The sequence below is a fragment of the Anser anser genome (genome assembly GCF_964211835.1).
Source record: "Anser anser genome assembly, chromosome: 1".
Classification (NCBI taxonomy): Eukaryota; Metazoa; Chordata; class Aves; order Anseriformes; family Anatidae; genus Anser; species Anser anser.
This window is the reverse complement of record NC_139720.1, coordinates 39,612,895-39,635,538: the sequence shown is the minus strand read 5'-3', so window position 1 is coordinate 39,635,538 and position 22,644 is coordinate 39,612,895. Positions and strand designations below refer to the sequence as shown.

The following is a 22,644-nucleotide window of genomic DNA, read 5'->3' as shown; positions in this document are numbered from 1 at the left end:
TATACATTTATGACTAATTTCTAAAATTTATTTGGGATGAGGCAAAAAGTGACACCCTACAATCTACTTTGTTTGGAATGCATCAGAAAATCCAATTTGTGATGAAGATAGTGATTTAACATGAAAACATAGCACACGTGCTCTAGAAAATGTTTATGGTTAAAATCCCCACTTAAATGAAAAATGAATTTCAAGCTTAATTTATATGAGATATGCACTGCAATAACATCACTTAATTGAATAGCAGATGTTATCAGGTCCCACTAAACATGAAGCACAATTCATTTGGGTTTTTAATACCATGAAAAAGCATTTGAAAGTATCTTTAAATGAAACCTAATTGCAGGCATATATGAAATCTGAATGCTCTGCTATGTAGCTGTGTCACGTCAATGTTCATGTACAGTCACAATATAGGTACATGAGCACACGTGCAGAACCCAGGGTTGGGATTTCCCACCACAGAACAGCTCAAAGAATTTCTGCCATATGAACATGGAAGAAATAACTTCAGTCTTAAATTGCATCTATACCAAAATATCAGTTAAATGAGAGACTGAAAAATGCTCAACACTTGTCCTAAGCAAGCGATTATTCCTCCTCATAGCCCAGTTACATCACCCATTTCCACATTTTTAATGCCAATCAATACTTTTATCAATACTAATGTCAATAATGTCAATCAATACTTTTAAAATTCCGGTAACCTCATCAGCACTTTCCTTTGTTGTCCAACATGGAACAAGATGAGAACGTACACGTTGCCTATGGAAATGCAGTCCCTATAACTCAGCAAGGCTCCATTTGCAGCACACCAGGACATGCACGAGTTGTGTCAGTGGTACCAAAACTTCTGTCTGTGGTTTACATTCTGAATGCCAAATCACTTACAATAAATCTCTTTTTCAAGTTTACGGGGAGTCCTGTAGCAGAAAATTAGTTTTAAAATGTGAAGAAAGTGTCTCAAACTTATTTTGAACTGTTGTCTTTAGAAGTAAAAGTTGCAAGAATACTTTTGACTGCTTTCTAGTAAGTTCCCACAATGGAACTTCGATTCAGCGCTCAATAACGCATCTGAAAGTATCCTCACTGCGTAGGTTGATTGGGAGCCGAAGAATTTTTCAGGGAGCAATATGTGAGAAAAACCTAGAGAGAGTAACTGAGGAGGCAACATCAACATTACAAGTTTGTCCGCTAGAAAAAAAAAAAAAGCAAATGTGTTATTAAAAAAAAAAAGTTAGCAAGAAAGCTGGCCTTATTGAACATTAACACCTTCATTTTAATTAAACTACAGATCAATGGGAACAACTTGCTAATACAGTCAACATCACAGGATTTCCATATCTGGTTCTTAAAGCAGTCAGGACCCGTTACTATATGTAGCCTTGATATTTAGAGAAATTACCCACAACTGTTACTAACACTAGACCTCCACTCCTGACATGGGTTTGAAGGCCACTTGCTATGTTGCTTGCCGGGTACAAATACAGTGATTATAGATGAACAGGACAGGCACACCTCTGCTAAATCTATTCAATATAACTGGAGTATTAATGATGAGCAATAAAGTACAGCAACACCCTTTTATAACATTTTTAGGCCTGCCACTACCAAATCCATTCTATAAACATTGACATTAGTCCAAACCCCCAAGAACCTTTAGAAAATTCTCTTTTGTATGGTAACCTCTTGCTCTCAAAGCCTCAATAAATTACTTTCTAGGCAAATAAAATTGCCCAAACAGGCTCAAAAGGGAAAAACATCTCTTAAGGAGAAGAGTATGTAAGTGTAAATCTTACCTTAAAACACGTACTATTAGAATACTAAGACTGAAAATCATAAAGTTTTAAATACACACCCCCAAAAGATAACTATCTTCAAGTTCAAGCATTAAAAACAGGTTTGCAGGAAACTGCTTACAATTATTGCCTTATATCCTAACAACTGAAGCCAAAACTATATTCGGAATTAATTCATATTTGTTAATTCTAAGCAATCTAAATAATGCAAGAATTAAAAAAAAAAAAATACATAATCACACATCCAGAACCTCCAACCCATGGCATTTTTGCTAACAATCACAATCCTGATTAAGGCCTTTCACAGTGCCTGCAGTCTCAGCCTAGACTATATCCATCCCTAACGATCGGGAACAGGTTGGTGGAGGATGAGGTTGCTCTTGATTGTAACTCTTGCAAGTTGCCTGTCAGCAGAAGGAAGCTACAGATAACGAACACTGCAATGGGCATTTCACTGCTGGGAAGCACAGTAAGCCTACCTACTCCAAGCCTTCTACAGCAGCTGCTCTCTGTAGTTCAGGAGCAGCCTTCTCATCCTTGACTTCCAAGTGCTTCATACAAAGGGAAGAGGTCAATAATTATACCCAAAAAGCAAAGGCAAACTTTTTTTTCCCCCTCACAGGGCTGGTAGTATTTGTTAGTCACAACTGAAATTTTTGAAGAAATTACAGAATCCCCCTTAAATACACTTTTCCTAAGCACTTAAATATTCACCCAATTATTACTTCACGATCCTAATGTTGCGTATAATTTTGTGACTGCATACCCCGAATAACTAAGACCCATGCATAGTTAATTGACAGACTCGTGCATTACATTTCCCAGTTTTAGATGCTTCCCTTCCCTAGTTTCATCTTATTTTTGTCAAAAATTATTTATCAAGTACACTTCAAAGTGAACTAGGTGCTCCAAAAATACTGAAACTAACTTGCTTAGTATATTTGAACCACGGTGTTGATTATATAAATTTTAATGCCTTTTTGTATTCTACACCATGTTAAATGAGCTGCCAGGAAGCACAATGCTCCACAGTGAACAAAGGCATGATGCTTCACAGTAATTTCCTGAGCAGGAAATGAAAGGCTATAGATATGCTGAGCTGTGGTGAATCCTTGACTTTCAACGCGTAAGATTTTCTTATTAGCTGATGAGAGATAGCGCATTGACGATATTAAAAACAAAGCCTATACTGATTCAGCTCTTCAGTGTCTGTTCACAACTGGTGCGAGAAGTTTGATCAGGTCTCAAATTGTTGTAGAAACTTGATTTATATATTAAAGCCTTTTCGTATTGCTTGTATTTGGCTTTACGTGTTACAAATACCATTTGCAATAGCAAACTGCTCCAAAAGAAAAGAAAGCTCCTCCGTATCCAGCATCAACAGTCCAGAGATGACAGGCATGCTTCACTCCACAAGAAACAGATATTCCCCCTGCTCTTCATTACACATAAAATATATACCAATGGACTAATGGTTGCTAGCTGTCCCCTCTATCTCATGATTAGATCAACAACGAGACAACTAGATTTTTTCTCTAAATATGATTTAATTAAAAACACTAAATCAGCTTTGATTTTTATTTTATATATGTACAGTAGTTACCAAATAATGAATACACTGAATCAGTTATGTTAAATTTCACATAACGTCAACGGACATCATCGTGGCATGGAATAAACTCACACTGCCTTCTGCATATACAAAAAATGCATTAACGTTAATTGTGATTACTTTTTTTAATAACCTGCTTATTAATTCTCCAAATAATCTTGGCATAAAAAGTGTAAGTAGTTAATTGATCCGTTAATATATTAGCAAAGATAAACATTAGTAAATTTGCAAGAAATTATTTGCAAAATGACCTCAAGCGTAAGACTGAATGTATTCACATGAAAGTTTCCTTCAGTTAGAAAATAGTTTTGAAAAAGAGCCCAAGTTTGAGCTGCGCATTAATTTGGTCAAACTGATTCATATGAATGAACAGTCAAGCTTATTCAGATATTGAAAATATGACTATCCTTCTAGTATTCACAAACATCTGTGTATATAGTGTATGTGTGTAAATATATATATATATGCATATATAAAGTGAAGATATGTTAATGTAAAAATATACTGTTCATCCACTCCCAGATACACAAAATTCAGTATTTGGACATTAAACTGTATGTAAAAATGTCCATTTCAAATCTACATTCAACCAGCAACAAATACTTACAAATATTTTTGTAAACATTTGAGATAAGGAAAACCCATTCATTTACAAAATGATCTTTAACATATCAGCATCTCTTCAGCTTGAAATTTTTTTACAGCAGCTTCAGCTGGCCTATTGTGAATCTGCTCAAATCAAAGAACTCACACCATCTTAGATCAATGTGTGAAAGCTCAGCAAATATGTACTTTCCAAATTCTTTCTTAATCACCATTCATTTCCAGTTCACCAGCAAAAAGAAAATGCACTTGGCTACAAAAATATTAAGGAATGTTATTGAAAACAAAAGGCTATTTTGGTAGAATAAACTACAAAAATAGTTGAGTCATGTCGTAAAGCTTTAATGCAAGAGCATTACAGTACAGATTTTCTTTCCAACCTTAAAGCTTAATCAACACCAAATTTAAATATCCATCTCTCAAGTGCTTGGAAAAAACGTGCTCAGTAAAGTCTTTCTTCAATTTAATCAACTGTAATTATGCAGGTGTCAAGCTCTGCGTCTCAGACATCTGTTGAGTGCTTTCTCTTGTTCCATTGGCAGCAGTTACAGGTGTTGAGATACTCTGATACAACGACGTAGGACAGCTCAGCACTGTTGCACTTTCATCCTCTCCAGTATCTGAATCTGGTGTTACGGAACTGCTTTCTATGCCCAGGATCTCACTAACTGCTTGAGGCAATTCCTGTAAAAGAGAAGGAAAAACAGCCCAACACTAATTAAATTTAAAAATAAAATTTACAAATTCCCCCCTCCCCAAAATAAGTGATCATTCATCTGAATTTGGCTGTACTGCAAACATCTCTCCCAGCACTATTTCCATTAAGGAGACTGTTTTCTGCATCTGCTTTTCAAAAAGACAGTAAAAGGCTCAGTAATCATTTACTGATTATCATCTTCATCACAAAAATAAAACTCCACATAACTATTATAATTACACTTCAAATTATTGAAATTATATTTTTTTAAATCAAGTGAACCATTAGGTGATGTCAAATTCATTCGGTATGCATTCAGTGCAATGGATCTTTCACCTCATCTTTTCTGAGCACACCAAATATCAAACTACTTGTACTAAGGTAGTAAGAGTTAAGAAATTACAATCAAAAGGCACAATTCAGTTTCTCCCCCCCGCCGTGAACAGTATTTCCCTGTAACATTAATCTTGCTTATAGACTTTTGGAACGTAGGTGCCATATAGATACAGCACACCCTTTATCACACCCAAACATTTAGTTGTTTCACAAGTCATACATATACAATTAGAGCCAACTACTACTTTCACTGTCTAGAAATGCTCACAGATAGATTCAAAATATCGTTACCTTGCAATTCATCATCTGCATAGAAATTGCTTCTGCTTTGCAGAGTATATATTCCACATCAATTTTCATGGACAGCTCATTGATATGCTGAAAATACATTCACAAATAACAGTAAGTGTAACAAGCTGTGTGAAATATGCTGTATTGTAAAATATAGTAATACTGTGCTGCACTGCTAATAAGTATCACAGGCTTTCCCCTTAAGCTGTGAAGTGCTAAACATACTCTATTTGCATTAACAAAATAGGTACTGAAAGATGCGTTTAACAGCTAGGTTTCATCACTATCTGAGACCTTTCAGGAGAATCCATGGTATTTTCAAATGTGACAAACTACCCAGCCTTTCCAGTTAACCCCAGCTCACTTTTTCAGACATTTATCAAATAAGACTATAGAAGACAAAGCAAATATTAAGAATAAACATACTAAGCAGCAGTCTAAGCAAGAGAACCATCTGTTAATGATCTTACTACAATCCACAGGCATCCAATAAGCCTTTTTGAAATTATGAAAAACATATATTCAAATTTAACACTTCTGAAGATAGTATGTACCTTCCCTACACCTATTCCCCCTAAACATGAATGCAAACATACTGTATTCACTCCAGAAAGTTAATTAATATTTAAAATAATGCATAAGAACTTAATACCTTTAATATTTCATTAAAGCCATAGTGCTTGTCCATTATTTGCTGTTTTTCAGATTCTAAGATAGCACAACAGAGAAGAAGATGAAAATTCTGGCAAGGCAATTCTGTCCACATGACCTGTTAAAATATGAGAAAAACTTTTGAAATGCTTATGTTCTTCCTCTGAGAAGAAGGGTAAATGTTAGAAAATAATATTTTAATGAAGCTTCAATAAGCCCTAAAGCCTAGTTGTTTAAGAACAAGCTATTTTTGATGGCATCTAAGTATTTCTAGAAATATTTAAAACTTTTCTTTTAGCCAATTAGTGACAACTGCAAGTTTGAATCACTAAATGCCTAATTCTTCCTTTTCTACCCAGTCTTCCTGTGCCATCTTGAGAATGAGGCAGTTCGCTTGTGGAAGGGAAAAAGATCAAAGGGCTGGCTGGAATTACCAGGTAATATTGTATGTCGAGGGTATCCAGTGTGAAGGAAGGACTGAGCTGCTCTCAATTTTAGGACATCTCAGCAGCTGGTCAGTATGCTATCTGGGCTGAATTTGGGAGAGACTACTAAAACACTGTACATAATCCCACCCAGACAGAGCAGCGGAACAACTTAACTTGCATTCATATTTCTGTAAAAAATGCTGAGTATATAATGTTGCTCATAGCACTGCACATGACTCTGCAGTCATGCTGTGCAGCCCAACTTAACCACACAAGGTAAAATGTCGCCCCTCTAGTGCATGCACTGCCTAGCACACCCTGCTGCCCCATGCAGTGATGATATAACCACCTACATTTTCTACCCCAATCTGATGATTACAACTCTTGCTTAGAGAGTGTAAGGTTCTAGCCACTGGTCAGCGTGATAAAGACTGATATACCCCATCTCTAGGGTGAACATCTCATCGCCAGCCTTGTGAAGAATCTTCTCCATTCCTTGTTTCGATATAAGGCACTGAACTTCTAAATGATTTCCTTTAGACAGTTTTATATACTGGTCCTCCTCTTTAAGTGGAAAAAATGAATGAAGCACCGACATTATATTTCATTATACCATAAACAACATTAGTTTTCTTTATAGGAGAAATCTTATGCATCTCGGTCCTGTTCTTTTCATAACCCTTCTGCTCCCCAGCACAACTCTATGTGATGTTATGTCCTAGAAAATACTCATTTCCAGGCTGCTCCCATTCATCTGAATGTTTACGTGGAAAACTCCCAAGTGTGTGTATACTGTGCTCTTGTTAAATGCATCTTGGACAATAGAGCTGTACTGTTGTTAGAGTTTCTTCCTGAAACAAAGAATTAAACAGTGCTCAAAGAAGTTTGTTCATCTTAATTTTGCTATCTGAACCCAAGATCACTTCAGTAAAAAAAAAAAAATCTCATTAACCTGGAATTATCAGAACTTCCACATTTTGATATCCTTTATAGTATGTTACTTGGCATCATGAAGCCTCATCATCAAGGTTAAAGAGGATAATGTCAGAAGATTTGGTTATGGCTTTGGCAAGCACAAAAACTACCTGCCACAGCTTCATTCCTCATAATCTATAAAGCAACACCAATATCAAGCCGAGTATCAGAAAGATGAGTAACTAATAATCAGAGACACAAGTGCTATTTCTTCTGTTTTCCACAAAAAAAAGTAAGCTGACATTCTCCAGTAACTACTCTCACTTATGAGCCTCACCTGAGAGATCCTATCCAAACCTTACGAAAAAGCTGACTTGTCCCCATCACATCTTAGAAGGATTTTTTCCTTAAACTCCCAAGTTGTTGTTTTGGCTAAAAAGACATAACATATGCTAATGTTCTCTCTTTATTACACTGATGCAGATTTTTTTTTTCTTCTATGAGCCTATTAATTACTTTGTAGAATGATCCATGCTTTTCTACTGAAGGGTACTTTACAGAAATCCAAAAACTGATGGAGTTTGTGTGATGAAATACCTGCTTACCTCCCAGAGTCGAAGAATATCTTGAAAGCTAAATTCTCTTTTAAATCTGATGAGAAGCCATCGGAAGCAAAAATAAAGGTAGCCTGAGTCTTGAGATTCTAGGAATAAGAGTGTTACATGTCAAAAATACCAGATTTGGTTAAGACAGAGGGGGAAAAAAAAAAAAAAATATATATATATATATATACACACACACACACATTTACAGGTGCACAATCATACAGCTGATCTTTAGTATGGTAGTCCCTCTTCAAAATCAATGATGCTTGGTGGAGGATGGCGTATTTTTTAATTCAGTAAGAAGATAACATTTTTTCAACACTCACGGAAAAATTATGAAAATCTCATAGGTGTCTCTAATTTAGAAGTCCAGTAAATGAGTCCTGTGTACATTTAATATTATTATTGGAAATATGTTTAAAGACTGATCAGGATATCAGTGCTCACAGAATGCAGTAAGTTCTTTTAGTTATTGTGCATGAATAACACACCTACCTAAATAACTGCAAAATCCATTGTCTAGTAAACGAAGCAAAGTGCTCAGCTGAATTAGTTGTGTCTTCATACCCTGCATCTGTTCTTCAAAATTCTGATGCTGGATTAAATAAAATATTAGCAGTGTCATTTATATCAATCAAATAATGATGATTAAAATTTGCAGATATGTTTAATTATAACAAAAAAAAATTTATCATAGCAAGTGGATCTCACCCTTTACGTATTTCATGTGTGGAGCACTTAAAAGATTGCACTTGTATTTAATGAAATGTCTGCCTTTTACTGAAAGGTTTGAGTAAAGCAGTGAACTGTGTTTCTCTAACAACATTGTTTACTTTGGTATATAATAAATGATATTTTAAATAAGCCCACACTCTGTACTGCAGCATCACTGTACTCAAACAAAAAAAACTTTTCTTTTATTGCTGTACCAGTTTTTATGTGCTGTACCACATACTGTTTCACCACAGGCACAATTCAGAAAAGCTTCTGTTTCTGGGAAGTCTAAATTCCATTTAACAAGTACCAAAAGGCAGTTCTGACAGAGAACCATTACCCTGTACAAAATCCTTCTGGAGGACTCCTGATTGATATGAATTTGGGCACTCTGGCTCTGAGTTACCTCGGAATTTTTTTTGAGTACTAGCTAAATTCATCTGTATTGTGTAGTAAGAATACCATCAACCCACTGTAATTTCTGTCAACAATCAAAAAAGTTGGCTTCAAACTTAAGATGATCTTTGTTTTAAAAGTATTTTGTTTTATAAACTTCATTTTTTTTAAAAAATTAAGCCCAAATGCTATCTGAAGCTTTAGGTTTCCTTTTTTGTTTTATGCAAGCCAAAAAAAACCAACTTATTTTTACCATTTGATCCATGTACGACACAAAGCACCAAAAGGCATCTACTTCATTCTCCATAACATACAAGACAGGTGAAAGCAAGTCGCTCATTCCCTGGACATAACCTCGATGGAGACAAAAAAGGCAGATAGGAATTTAGTTAAATTCAACAGTTAAACAGTTAATTTTTTTCAAGTGTGTTGAATAACCAAGCAAAACAAGTTTTGCATTTCAGGTTTGTACAGACACTATAATTGTACTTAACAGCACGCTTAAGAAGAGTAGAAGAAAAGGATTTTTAGGGCTCGTTGTTTCCCCTTCCTTCTCACCCTCTCAGCTACCTTACAACTGCTGCTATAGTCAACTTATCTACTGCCCCACTGCTGCTGGAGACTTTTCTAAGCAAGGGAGAAAATAATTGATGTGCATGTCTATCATCAGTGGTTGGTTTAACACAACATTACATTTCTCACTTAGACTCAAGCTTGGCTGTTTGCACTTCTTCACAATGCAATTATAACTGAGTAACCAAAGAGAACTGGAGTCAATGAATGTGAAAATAGGAGCAGGTGTGAGAAGGAAAAACAGAGAAAGGAACGGAAAACAGATAAATAATTCAAAAAGGTCAAAAGAAAAGTTCTGCTCCCTGAATTTAATACTACAAGCCAATTAAAATAAATCCAGAGAAAATGCTGTTCAAGACAGCTTAAGTCCCTTAACGATCAAAAACAGTTTTATTAATATTTGACTTGAGGAATTCATTCGGAAAAATGTTGTATCAATAGGTTGTATCAACAGCATTGTATCAACAATTGAGTAGCTTATAAACCCTGGACAGTGAGTGGTGTCAAAGGTACCGCATTTCCATTACTCTTGTTTGTTTATAAAACATAAGACTTCTCCCCTGCATAATTTTAAGCCATCTAAATAATTTTTCCACCACTGTGTAGGTGGTGAACAAGCCTTTATTTCACTAAGATATATGTCACTGCATGCTAATGCAGATAGAAATGTGGGAAGACAGGGAAGAGCTGTACTTTTAGACAGAGTCTTTTCTAATTTTCCCTTTTTCAAGCCAAAAGATCAAGTGTCTTTACAGACTTGACAGAAGGGACAAAATCTGGCAAGTACTACTCTCTGCAGCAAGTTTATTAGCAATTAAAGATTAGTTCCTACTTTGTGCATTCAAAATCTGTCAAAGCAGACTTTTAGAATCCCAACACTTTTCTGAAACAGAATACCAGCCCACCTGCAAGTACAGAACAGCCCAATGTCATGCCAGGGGTGAAGGAAGGGGAACCAGCTAGAAATCTCTTTTCCCTCCCAAGACAAGTAAAAAAAGTCAAGACAGACATCTCAGCTATACTGTAATTAAAGGAAGAAGTTATGAACTCTTCCTTCCGCAACAGATGCATACTCTATATCATAGTTTTTGACAGAGTGCTAAGTGTACTCCTCGAGAATCAGCTTTTGGAGTATTCATAACAACACTCATGTTTACAAATAGCTGGTTAAGCATGCTGAGCTTTAAATACAGCAGTGGCAGCTGGTTTATAATCGTAATTAGTGTATCAGTCTTAAAAATGTATATAATGCTCAAACTCCAAATATCCAACCCCAGATAAAACTCTGAAAAGCAAACTTGCTTCAACTCTACGAAAACAACAGTAAAGCTACTGTGAAGGCAGACTGCCACTTAAGTCCTAACCCCAACTCAGCTGAATTCAGATGCCTGTGATATTAAATAGAAGAGAGGAAGAAGCAGCAGACAGGAAACAAAGTTATTTACATTATTAAAATATAAACATTGACATTTGAAGAAAGTATTGTAATTAAAACAAGTTGAATTGTATTAACTGTCCTTAACACAATTAAAGCTGTAAATCAGAATCTAAAAAGACTAAGTTCAGAGGAATGCAACTTACCTAAGTCAAAGTCATACATGCAATAGGTCATCAAAATATCATGAAGTAAAATCAATCCTGGATTATCTTCACCTTCATAGAATTTGTTTGTTCTATCTGTCCTGTTTACATCTTTCTCTAAAAACAGTTCAGAGTTAAAAACATTTTCAAAACATGTTCTACAAAGCCAGCATCTAATGAATTCAGGATAGTTTAAGTGATTTTTTTGTCAAACAATGTTGCAAAGGTTTGAATACTGTAAGACAACAACTACATCACTGAATGTCATTTTGAAATAAAGTAAAATAATCCTTCCTGTCTTGAATGAAAAGATTCACTTGTAAATGGATTTGAAACCCTTTCTTTAAAAAAAAAAGTTAAACTTGTTAATGGAATAATTACTGATTATGATTCAGAGGACATGTTCTTTACTTACAGGGATTAAGAACAATATTATGTAAGTTATAGATGCAATGTTATTTATGAATACTTATGATATTCAGCATAAGGCACAGTAGGGAAGTTACGACAACATCAGCAAAAAGACACTGTTATAGTTCACTACAGCACATTATATTTTTTAACAAGTTCCTATAACCCATATTGAGGTGAAACCACCTGTTTCATCAGACAGTTCTCATGCTTCAAACATACCAAACACACAGTATATTCTTTAATAATTTGAAATTCAAAACTAATGTATTGAAACAAGCAAAATTGAGCGCACTTGAAAGAAAGGGACTATTCTGTAGGGTTGGATTTAGTTTACGAAAGCCTATTCTCTTTTACGTTTCAAATTCTTGGAACAGAACTCCTTCAATTGCAACAGAACTTCAGCCTTTTTTGAACTCCAAAAGTTATCTCCTGTTAACACATACAAGCACACAGACTCTAATAAGGCAGTTTACTAATCTAAGACCCTTCTCAACCTCTAGATTGTCTGTTGAATAATTTGCTGAGTAAGTTTAGTTGATAATTCAGAGTTATCATAAAAATCTTACCCTATATCCAGAAACAGTTATTTATACGTTTAGTAGTCTTAAGTATTGGTACCACCAAATCACTCATCTCATTACCACCAAAAAGGACTAAGGATACAAATTGCTAATACAGTCAGCAGAACTTTGTGAAATTTAATAAAGTACCTGAAAAAAAGTCAGAATGCTTATGTACAAATCCCTGTCAGAAACTTTAAAATATAAAGAAGCATAGAAAATCCTTGTTACATCACCATTAATTTAATGAAAATTTCAAGTAGAATTAAATTATGTAACAACATGAAGTAAAAAGCATTTTGCTATTAAGGAAGTAAAAAAGTCCAACCTTTCTGTAATACTAAGGTGTAAAGCTCTGAATTACACCGGTTAAAGAAGTTTTAATGTTGAGCGTATAACAGAATTTAAGACACCTTTGAGAATAGCAGCATGTTATTTTTTAGCGTTTCTTCATGCACGTTACTCAAGATTATATTTCTTCAATTTCATGTTGAATTGTACGTGTTTGAGAATTCATAGTTAGATGTTTCTGAAACTAAATTTACCTATAAGACTCCGGTAGTCTCTTAATCTTGAATTTCGTTTTTCCTGTTCCTCACTGACAGATTTCCACTGCAGTTTCATCCTGAAATATTCATCCCTGAAGAAGAAAGATCATTTTGAAACCAAAACATGCTCAATCATTACTCTTTTTTTTTTTTTTTTTTAATTTAAGCGTTCATTCCACTTGTTATTTGGACCAAACAGGCTATGAGCAATCTGTTTATGTAACATTTTTACTTTCCTTTAATAGAACAATCTTTTTAAGGTCTATCAAACACTTCACTGCATTGAACGAACTTTAAAAGCTGTCTCTAAAGATGTGTTTTAAAAGAAATTTTTCATGTATTTTGTAACTTAATAAAACCGTACGCACGTTTTCCTCTTTTGCAAATTTGCTCTCTCTTCTTTAGTGCTATTCCAAGGAAAATATCCCAGAAGAAATTTCCATGCCTCTTTTCTTAAAGTATGGCAGAGTCCCTAGGAAAAAATAGATATGAAACATTAACAAAAAGACCATTTCAATTTTGGGAGGAAATGCTTCTATATGAATACAATGCTTCTCGAAGTAGCAACATTAAAAAAAATCTGTTTTTTCTTTCTACATTGTAGTCAAATCTTATCTGCTAACTACGTAACACAGTTGCAGGAAAAAGAGGGAGAGAATATGATTAAGAAGCAATACAACTTAGACTAGTAAAAAAACTGGAATGAAAACCAGTTTAACATGTCCCACAAACCACAGAAGCACTCGATTTATCCTTAGAACATAAAGCAAACTTTACAAAAGGTGTTTCTTTATATATTTTTGCTTCACTGCTTGGAATAAAAACCTTAAGGGCATCACAGATACTACGAAGTTAAAAAAAAAAAAAGTACCTTTAAAATTTATATATTTAAACATGATGCTGTGTAACTGCCAAACTTTTGCTCTCTCCACAAACTGCTCTTGAGTACTAGCCTTTTATTTAATTTTACTTTTTTTAAACAAATAGTTACATCTAACAAGATATGGCCAACATGCAGATGAACCTTCCATCCAATCAAAAATACCACTGTCTACTCAAGGACACTATTTTCCAGAAATCTAAGTAAAATTCATTTCTATATGATAAAAATGCAGTAGCTGAATCCTATACCACTTATCAAAAGAGATTCTTCCAACTCCTGCAGTACAGTCACAAGAATAAAGCATTTCTGCTAGAACACTCCAGAATTTACCAGTCCAAGGCTAGTCTGCATGCTGGGGACACAATGCTTGATGCCTCACTGTATTTCTTCACTTACCATTAAGTTGAGGCAAGGCAGATATTGCTGCAAATATCATCAGCCACTGAAATTTGGTGCTCTAGCCAAGCAGTAACTGGAACTTTTCCAGTAACATGCAAACAATTTAGGAGAATCATGCTCTTATAAGAGAATCTGCATTTAACGTATTGGAAGTTACATTGGTTCCAGAGTCACGAATAACACTGGTCACTCACTCCTCTGGCAACGGACAACAGAGAGGACAGGGAAACTTCAGCTGCTGGGAAAAAAAGTTTATAGGAATCGTCATGAAGGGTCCTCAACTGGATGCCTCAGGGCAAAAGTATATGAAAGAACAGTCAAACAAGCTGTAAAGGGCCTCAGTTTTGCTTTTCCCTCTTCACAGTACATTCCTTAATATGTATTTTTAAGAAAAAGTCTGTAATTTCAATGTTATTATTCTCTATCCCTGCTTAAACTCCCAGAACAGGAGACGGCATGCTTATACACATGCACTGACAGGTGCACAAAGAATGCATGATTAAGGCAGCTGGATTCCCTTTAAAAAAACACTTCTGTTTAAAAAAAAAACCAAGTATATAGGGTAGAATAGCTACAGTATAGTTAAATTTTTTTAAAATTGTGCTGCTGAGACTGAATTCACATTCATGTTGCAGTTCAATAATAAATATCAGCAGATGATGAGTACTGAAGGAAAAATCCAGGTAAACTGCTCAGCAAAGAAAGAACCTTTTGTTGGAAAAAGAAAACACCCTTAAGAAGAAAAGAATAAAAGAGATAGCCTAACATTGCAGTGTTTTTCTGAAAGGCACTTTGATTTCTCCCCTCAATCACTCAGGCCTCTGTCTTTCCAGCTCACACCCTTTAGCCATCCACCGTAAGATCTCTCTACTTCTACAGCACAATGTCTGGTAGCAAGACTCAGGAGGTATTCAATTAACATTAAATCATTTTTTATAAAGTCTCTCCAACAATACCGCCTGGCTTGTGCCTGAAGTCCTGCATATAAAACATTACATATATAAAGAATACAGTATAACCATGGTTTGGAATGGAGAAAAAAGGGGCCAGAAGCCAGCCACAGGTCTTGCCGACTTTAGAAAAACAAGTTACCCCTTTGAATATTGATTGCTTTATGTAGTCAACATTTAAAATTCTTCCTTCGGAATCCATATTCTTAGCCCATTCTTCGGTTGACACAGGCTCTCTTCTACTAACTTCAGGTTGTTTTCCTAGATCAATCTGAAACAAACACAAAGGTGTTATATGAATCCCAATGAAATGCTTCGGTATTTTTGAACAAGCACACAAATACTACAAGCTTGCCAGTTCCTTATGTTTAGTTCAACTATGTTTTTCCATGTGCATATTCAAATTAGCCATAGATCCTTACAGTTAGTAAATCTACATTAGCAAGTAGCGTGGACCAATACAGGCAGAAAGAACAAGACACTTTGCACTAAGAACCTGGCTATCTATGCTACTATTGCAGATTTTGGAGGAGGTTGTGTGTTTTAAATAGCCTTCCACCATCCCCAGACACCTCTGAACTGACTTCAGCCTAGTCCCATGGACTGAATGCCTCTAAGCAACCAGAATTGCATTAGGTATGTGCAGCACAGCAAACAAGGTCAACAGGGAGCTTCCCTTCAAAAGCACGTTCTCTTAAGAGAGAACAAACTCAGGTTTGCAGATGTTATGCCCACACAGTCCAAACAGTGTGGCTCTAAGATCAAATGAAGTACACTATCCCTTAAAAACAAAATTGTTTCAGAACTCCTAATGCCTAAAGTTCCATAGTTCAGCTCTTAGTCTCACTCCAAGTTGCATGTTGAAGCACCAAAGAACTCAGCAGACAGCTGAACCTTATTTCCTAGAATCATTTCAATGATAGTAACCACCAAACCAATTTGTTTTTCACATTTTCAAAGTTTTTGACTTTGAGAAGTCAAAGGCATTAGCCAGATTAACACAAACAGGTCAGTATTGTTTTTAATATGTAGTTCATACATAGTTCATACTGTTACTGGCAAGCCATTAACACTATTTTGAGCTCAAGGAAAAACTGACAAAACAGTGAAACACTAGAAACATGAGCTGCTTGAATAGTAATCACAAGCATTTAAAAATACAGCTTTTCCACTGATCTGTAGAAGACAACAACAGGAGCCCACAAAAGCGATTCATGACACAATTACAAGTTCATTCTAGTTTTGGTTCAAGTGATACATCAATCTGTACATTTATACACCACAGACATTAATCATCCAATTAAATATTTCATTTTTAATGTTTTTAAACCATCTTAGATCTCTTAAAACAAATTGAAAAGTTAAAGTGATCAGCCATGAAAGTTAGGTATTAGCTTGCATACCCCAGTTTTACTTAATACTGCTCTCTATCTGACCACAGAGGGAACACTAAGCATGAAGCGAGACAGCTCGGTTTGTAGGGCAGTTATTCTACAAGATAAGGATAATCAGGATTTTCCCTGTTTCAGCTGTGACAATTTTCTTTTTAAACAAAACTTGTACTTGCAGGGATAAAACTGATATTCAAGAAGTGGCTGCCGATCCTAATCTCATCAGCAAATGGCAGGGCAGAACATGCCACAGCTGCCAAACAAACACTACAACTCATCAAGCTTCAAGTCCTACAGTTCCTTTAAACGTACACATAAAAAGAACCAACGTATCTGTATCATATTCGTTTACACACTCACTCGTGTAATGACTTCAAATCCTGGTTCTTCCTGCTGATTTATCTTTAGCCCTGGAATAGCATCATTGAGAAAGTCTGCCATTTCTGAGGGTGGTCGCCGTTGAGTTGAAGGGTCACTTAATCGGAAACTGTCAAAAATATAGTTTGTGACTTTGGAAAATCTTCCCATTGTTACTGTGTATGGATCTTTCTTCCATTTCTGTGTTATAATAAGGAAAACAAGCAAAATATGAAAAAACTCAGATTATTTGGAATTCTTGTACTCAACGTAGACAGAAAGTATTAACATCTATAGTAAGTCTCAAAGCTATTGAAGTCTCATGTATAAGTACTTTCATACAGTACATTCATTATACAATAAAAAGAAGTATGAGATCGTAAGTATTAAGATAATACTACTGATTGATTTGAAAGGTTGGATAGCAGTATGCTGATGTATGTATAAAATCAGATTTAGTGTTTACTTTCCTGTGATTAACGCCACAAAACATCTTCCATCTGCCTACCTTCTCTACCTGCAGAGGAAAAGCATCTTGAAACACCACATACTCTGCTAGCAGTATCACACAAAACTTTTTTCTGATAAGTAAGTTGAGAAACTAATGCAATTCACTTATGAAGATTTTTTTTAATTAAATGAACCAGTGGGGCAGAACTCTGGCCTCATTCAATCACTAGAAATTTTGCTGCTAACTTTCATAAGGCCACAAACTCCACCTAATGACAACCAGTTTTAAGATTAAAAACCTCTTAAGCAATACTGTGCTTTTTGCTGGTGTATTTCCAGTATCCCTTCAAAACTGTTAGAAAACAGAAAAAGAATATTTGGTCACGGAAAGCTTAGGAAATCCTAGTTGATACATTTTGATAACACCTACATTTTTTCCTTCTTTCGATTTCTAAAACTATTTGTACCTAAATGTACACAGGCAAAATTAACTTGAATAGGTTTGAAATAGTCCACAGAGAGGTAAAGAAAGGAGTAGCATACTAAACTTACAATTAAGCGTACTTTCTATAGCAAACATTTGTTTTAGGATACTATCAACGGTTCCAGAATGGCAATGATTCAGGGGATATTTATGATACAGAAAGGTTGGCTTTTTTCTTTCAATAAATGGTTCAGAATAAAAAAAAAAAAAAAAGTCAAACAACGCGTACTTGCAGTAAGCCATATGATGGTTCATCAAGGAGATTTTCAAAAGACTGAGACAGAGACTTGTTCTGAGAATTCACAAGAAGAATTCGTTTATCCTGTGGAGATCTGCGAGAAAATCAAAGCATGGTGTTTCTGTAAGTACCACCAGTTTTTCCTGAAAATGTTTTAGAACTTTTAAAGGTTTTGGAAGTCACATTTCAGGTTTTGTGCGAGGAAAACAGGCTTGATACAAGATCATTCTTGGCAAAAGTCCATATGCTAACATATACAACAGGACTTTCATGTTCCATAAGATTAGTCATACTCATTCTCAATTACATTCTTTAGGTTTTCAAAATATTACAATGCTGTACTGAGAAATTACATGTGAGTTGTAAAAGTTATTTTTCAGAGCAAGTATTTTCTACGCTTGATAGTGGACAAAGAGAGGTGACACAGGAAAGGAAATTGAGTGAGAGACAGTCAACCCCAATACACACACTGAAACACCTCTAATGTAACTGGGCAAATGGAAAGAACCCATGTCACCATAAGCAGTTAAGAAATTCTTTCTACTGATCAGTAAATCTTACATTAAGATATACTGTAAAACATTACATAAAGGAATCCAAACTGCCTTTCAATGTACGAAAGCACATCAACAAATTTCTAACCAACAGTACTACAACAGCTACTGTCAACGTATTTTTAAAATTCATATCAGTAAGAGTTTATCAACACCGCAGCCACTGTATTGTGAAACAGGAACACCTCATTACAGCCACACAAACATATTTTTGTGCAGACTCCAAATGCTAAATGAACACAACTGATTTGACTTAATTCACTGTTCTGGGGGTTGTTTTTTTCTTTTTTATAGTCTTGTACTTCAGGCTTGCACAGTCAGATGAAAACTATAGCAAAGGTAGCTGGGACTATGCTGCTCCTTTTTCTTTAATCCATTTTTTTTTTGTTCTCATTCCCTCTACATCCTCTTCACTCCTCTGGTATGGACACCTGATCAATTCATTATTCGGCTTCTGAATCACCACAGTTTACAGCTTAATATATTACAGCAGAGAGAACAGTTCAGAAGTCACTCTGACGTACAAGCCTTGGAGTTAGTAGCCAGGCTGGAGAAAACTAAGCATTTTGCCATCTGATCCTAATCCACTGAACAGACTTACATTTACAAAATATGTTTTTCTGTTGTTCTCTCACAAAGTTTAAATCCACTATTTGTAGTTTTAGAAAGAAAAAAATACTTTTATTTTTATGAGTACCTGCATCATCTGCCATGTTATTAAAGTCAATGATAAGAATTTTTTAATAAGCCTTATCTGTCTTCAATTCCAACATGACAGGACACTGTTAACACTGACGGATATGAAATCCGACAAGAGATCTCATTTTGGAACAGCCACACACCATAGTCACAGATATGAAGCAGCAACAGTTAATGAAGCTCAGCTGGCTTGTGCTAAAAAAGCAGCACAGGGGCACAGGCTGAGTCATGTACTATGCCTTTTCCTAACTAAAAGAACAAAAACTTTGTACAATATTTCCATTTTAATTAAACATTTGCTCTGGACAGCTTGTTCAATATGGGCAGCTACTTGGATAATGTTCAAAACATATCTGTGAGCTAGACACTTCAATAAACATTTATTCATAATACTACTGCTTAGAAAGGGTCATCAGTGTGGCATTTTCCTCAATATTACCCTGGTGCAGCCAAACTAGGAAAAAAAAAAAATCTCTAAAGCAAGAGATTACAAGTATCTTGTTCAGGTTCAGTTACTTCACACATACCAATTTCAGCAATGACATGACATTTTATAATGGTGTTAAAGAAATGCAAAAAGCTTTGAAGTAATAGAAAGGTATTTTAGGAGACTGCTCTGTCATAACATCAGTACCTGCTATCTAGATAGATGTAGAGGCTGGAAGAACAAGTAATTACATTGCCATGTACTTCCCTATGCAATTCAGAAAACTGAGTAAGCATCTTTCCCTAAAAGAGACTGTTAGCTTACATACACTATATATTAAAGCATAAGTAACTATTAGGAAAGGACAGGAACGTTTAAAAAATAAAGTTCGCCACTTGCACAAGTTGTGGCATAATCTTTTTTTTTAAAAAAAAAAAAGAAAAGAATCATAAAAGAATCATATGTGACTAGACCACAGAAAAGACTTTGGTGCCAAAAACAGATCTTAACTGGAAAAGAGGAATCTAAGTAAGAAAACTAAAACTGGAAGTTCCTGTTCAACTCAATGCTTGACTTCATGCAAATTTAATTTCCATAGCTGCATCAGCTTTTTATTTAAAGTTTCCAAACTATCTGCTGTTCCATTCTGCAACACTCAGTACTTTTTCAGGCAGCTATACTACGGAGCTCAGCACATGCCAAATGCCTGAACATGCCCTCAAGTTTCCCCGTCTTCCCTGGCTAGGGAACTCTATCTGGTAAGCACTCCTGAACCCTCCAGTGGGCACACCTGCTGGATCAGACTGCACAAGCTCTACGCACTGCCTTCTTTTAAGAACCAACATGAGAGCCTCTCTTTCTACACTTTTCTCCTCAGCCTGAGGAGAAATGTTGCTTTGCACTGTCCCAGCAGGAACATCCACGTTACCTGGCAAGAGGCTATGAAGGGCAAGAATCAAACATCTACTGGATCAAAGAAAAGAACGTTGAAGTGCCCAATCACTCACCACAGACCATGTGAAAGAGTCTTTTGAACAGAAACAAAAATCATTATCTGCTCCATTTCCATTCAGGGACTCACCAAGAAGCACCAATTTTACATAGCAATATGAATTACAATTATTTGTACCACATGACTCTGTAGAACTGGAAGTAAATAAATTTGCCATCCAGGATTTCCTAGTCTCTAATTATATAGAGAATATTCTTAATTACCTCTACCTTGGCTCCTTAATGCCCTCCTGCTTTGGTGTTCATGAACTTTCCCTCTTGAAAAGCCCACCAACAATGCTACCAACAGTACCATTTCACCAGCTCATCTCACTGACTGTGCCACCTTCTCCAAGCAGTTGACAACTTCACAGTATCCCAAATTCAATCACCACCATACTGCCAAAGTCTTTTGCAAATCAACTCAGTGACTACACTACACTCATATCCCATTGGCTTGCACTCCAACCTAACAATATTACCAAGGCTTCAGCTTTAACTACTTGTAGAAGAAAATTCTGACCTTCTCAATGCTCCCAACATGAGAACAGTTCTCCATAAGCATTCTCAAATTCACTTCACTATCTGCCTTCAAATCTTTCATCAGAATATGTTGTTGCAAGTGATGCTAAAAAAACCACATCTGAAAACACAACACCTGTTATACTGATGAAATACATCATGGTTTCTTCATGCTCTACCTACCCTTAGATACCCTGTTGCCTTTTTAAATTATACTTCTGACTATAAGATGAAAGCAGTACATTTTATTTTATTCTGTGTTTACACTATGTCTGTTAAAAAAGCTTTTATCCAGGTAAAAAGCCTGGAGGTAATACAATATAAATACATAACAAAACTCAGGTATTTAACACCATGATAGGATCTAATTATGCTTACCTTCAAAAAACTGATTTGAAGAATAAAGATCAAATGTAGTACCTATTCCCCACAGCAAGAAATTACAAGGGAACTGAGTTCTGAGGCAAAATATTTATATATAAAGTGATTCCATTGAAAATACTTTAAGTTAACTCACAGAGCAATGTCAATACTCAGATATTTTACTTATAGTAGGAGATCCAAAATTTTAAACAAGTTATCCCATTTAACCGTAGTGGTTCATGAAGAAGGATTTAACTTTACATCATCTGAGTGTTCATGAGAAGCTTCTGTATCCACTAGAGGGAGCTACACTTCTGCAGATTCTGAGCTAGTTTATAAATTGATCCAAGTTTTAAAGCTTCAGCCCACATTCTGAGTGTGTACGTTTAGTCACCTTGACAATTGATTCTACTAATAGAAAAGGGACATGAAAGTACATCAGGATGCATTAATCTGAACCTCACTGCAGAATTTTAAAAAAGTAAACAAACAATCCATATTTTAAATCAGAACTAAGAGTTGTCTGATACTTACTCACTCAGCACTACATGATTTTCAAGGCATTTGATGAGGAGTTTGCTATCTCCGTGATGAAAGTGAAGAGCTGGAAGCTTCACATCATCCTTCAGACAGAACACCAAATAAGACCATCCCATGCCTTCTTTGTTTTGTTTGATTGATTTCAAATCTGCCAAACTGAACAGGAACGACCACTTGCTTTCTCCGTTTGCATGAGCTGTAGCATCTTAAAAACAAAATTACCACATGATTTTAGTTTGACTTCCATTATTAGCAACTACAAAGATTTATCTGTCACTGTTTCTAAAAACAAACTAAAAAAAACACACACAAAACTCAAAATCCAGCATTAGTTCTAATAATAAAATGTACTGTAACTACTACAATGATTTCTCATTGTGCCTTCTTGTCTTCTATGGCCTTAAAACAATAAGCAGTTCCGTCAGACTGCTTCCCTAAAGCTCTGTCAACAGTTTAAGAAAGCAATCCAACAGGTAAGTATGTAACTGCTGTATCAAATAGCAGCAGCAAGATGAATCCCATCAGCACCTCTGCCTGGTAGTAGTACTCACTAGAGCTAAATGTAATATACATTACAGTACTGTATGCTGTGCACTGCACACCACGTACATGTCTTGTCAGGCTGCAGTCAAGACACAGAAGAAGGAATTGAAAAGCTTCGCCCACACCTCTTA

General features: G+C 35.6%; 1 protein-coding gene across 1 annotated transcript in view; it reads right to left on the bottom strand.

The window, feature by feature from the left end:
* Positions 1–3,326: 3,326 nt before the first annotated feature.
* TBC1D15 (TBC1 domain family member 15) overlaps positions 3,327–22,644 on the bottom strand; it is a 33,098-nt gene continuing 13,780 nt past the window's right edge. The window contains exons 5-17 of the mRNA XM_083803166.1: positions 21,965–22,175; positions 17,867–17,969; positions 16,707–16,904; positions 15,098–15,226; positions 13,092–13,195; positions 12,721–12,815; positions 11,202–11,318; positions 9,301–9,401; positions 8,433–8,532; positions 7,938–8,035; positions 5,991–6,107; positions 5,339–5,425; positions 3,327–4,698 (exon numbers count right to left, since the gene is read on the bottom strand). Coding sequence (XP_083659292.1) covers positions 4,492–4,698; positions 5,339–5,425; positions 5,991–6,107; positions 7,938–8,035; positions 8,433–8,532; positions 9,301–9,401; positions 11,202–11,318; positions 12,721–12,815; positions 13,092–13,195; positions 15,098–15,226; positions 16,707–16,904; positions 17,867–17,969; positions 21,965–22,175 — 1,667 coding nt within the window. The 3' untranslated portion in view covers positions 3,327–4,491. The remainder of the gene's footprint in view (positions 4,699–5,338; positions 5,426–5,990; positions 6,108–7,937; positions 8,036–8,432; positions 8,533–9,300; positions 9,402–11,201; positions 11,319–12,720; positions 12,816–13,091; positions 13,196–15,097; positions 15,227–16,706; positions 16,905–17,866; positions 17,970–21,964; positions 22,176–22,644) is intronic.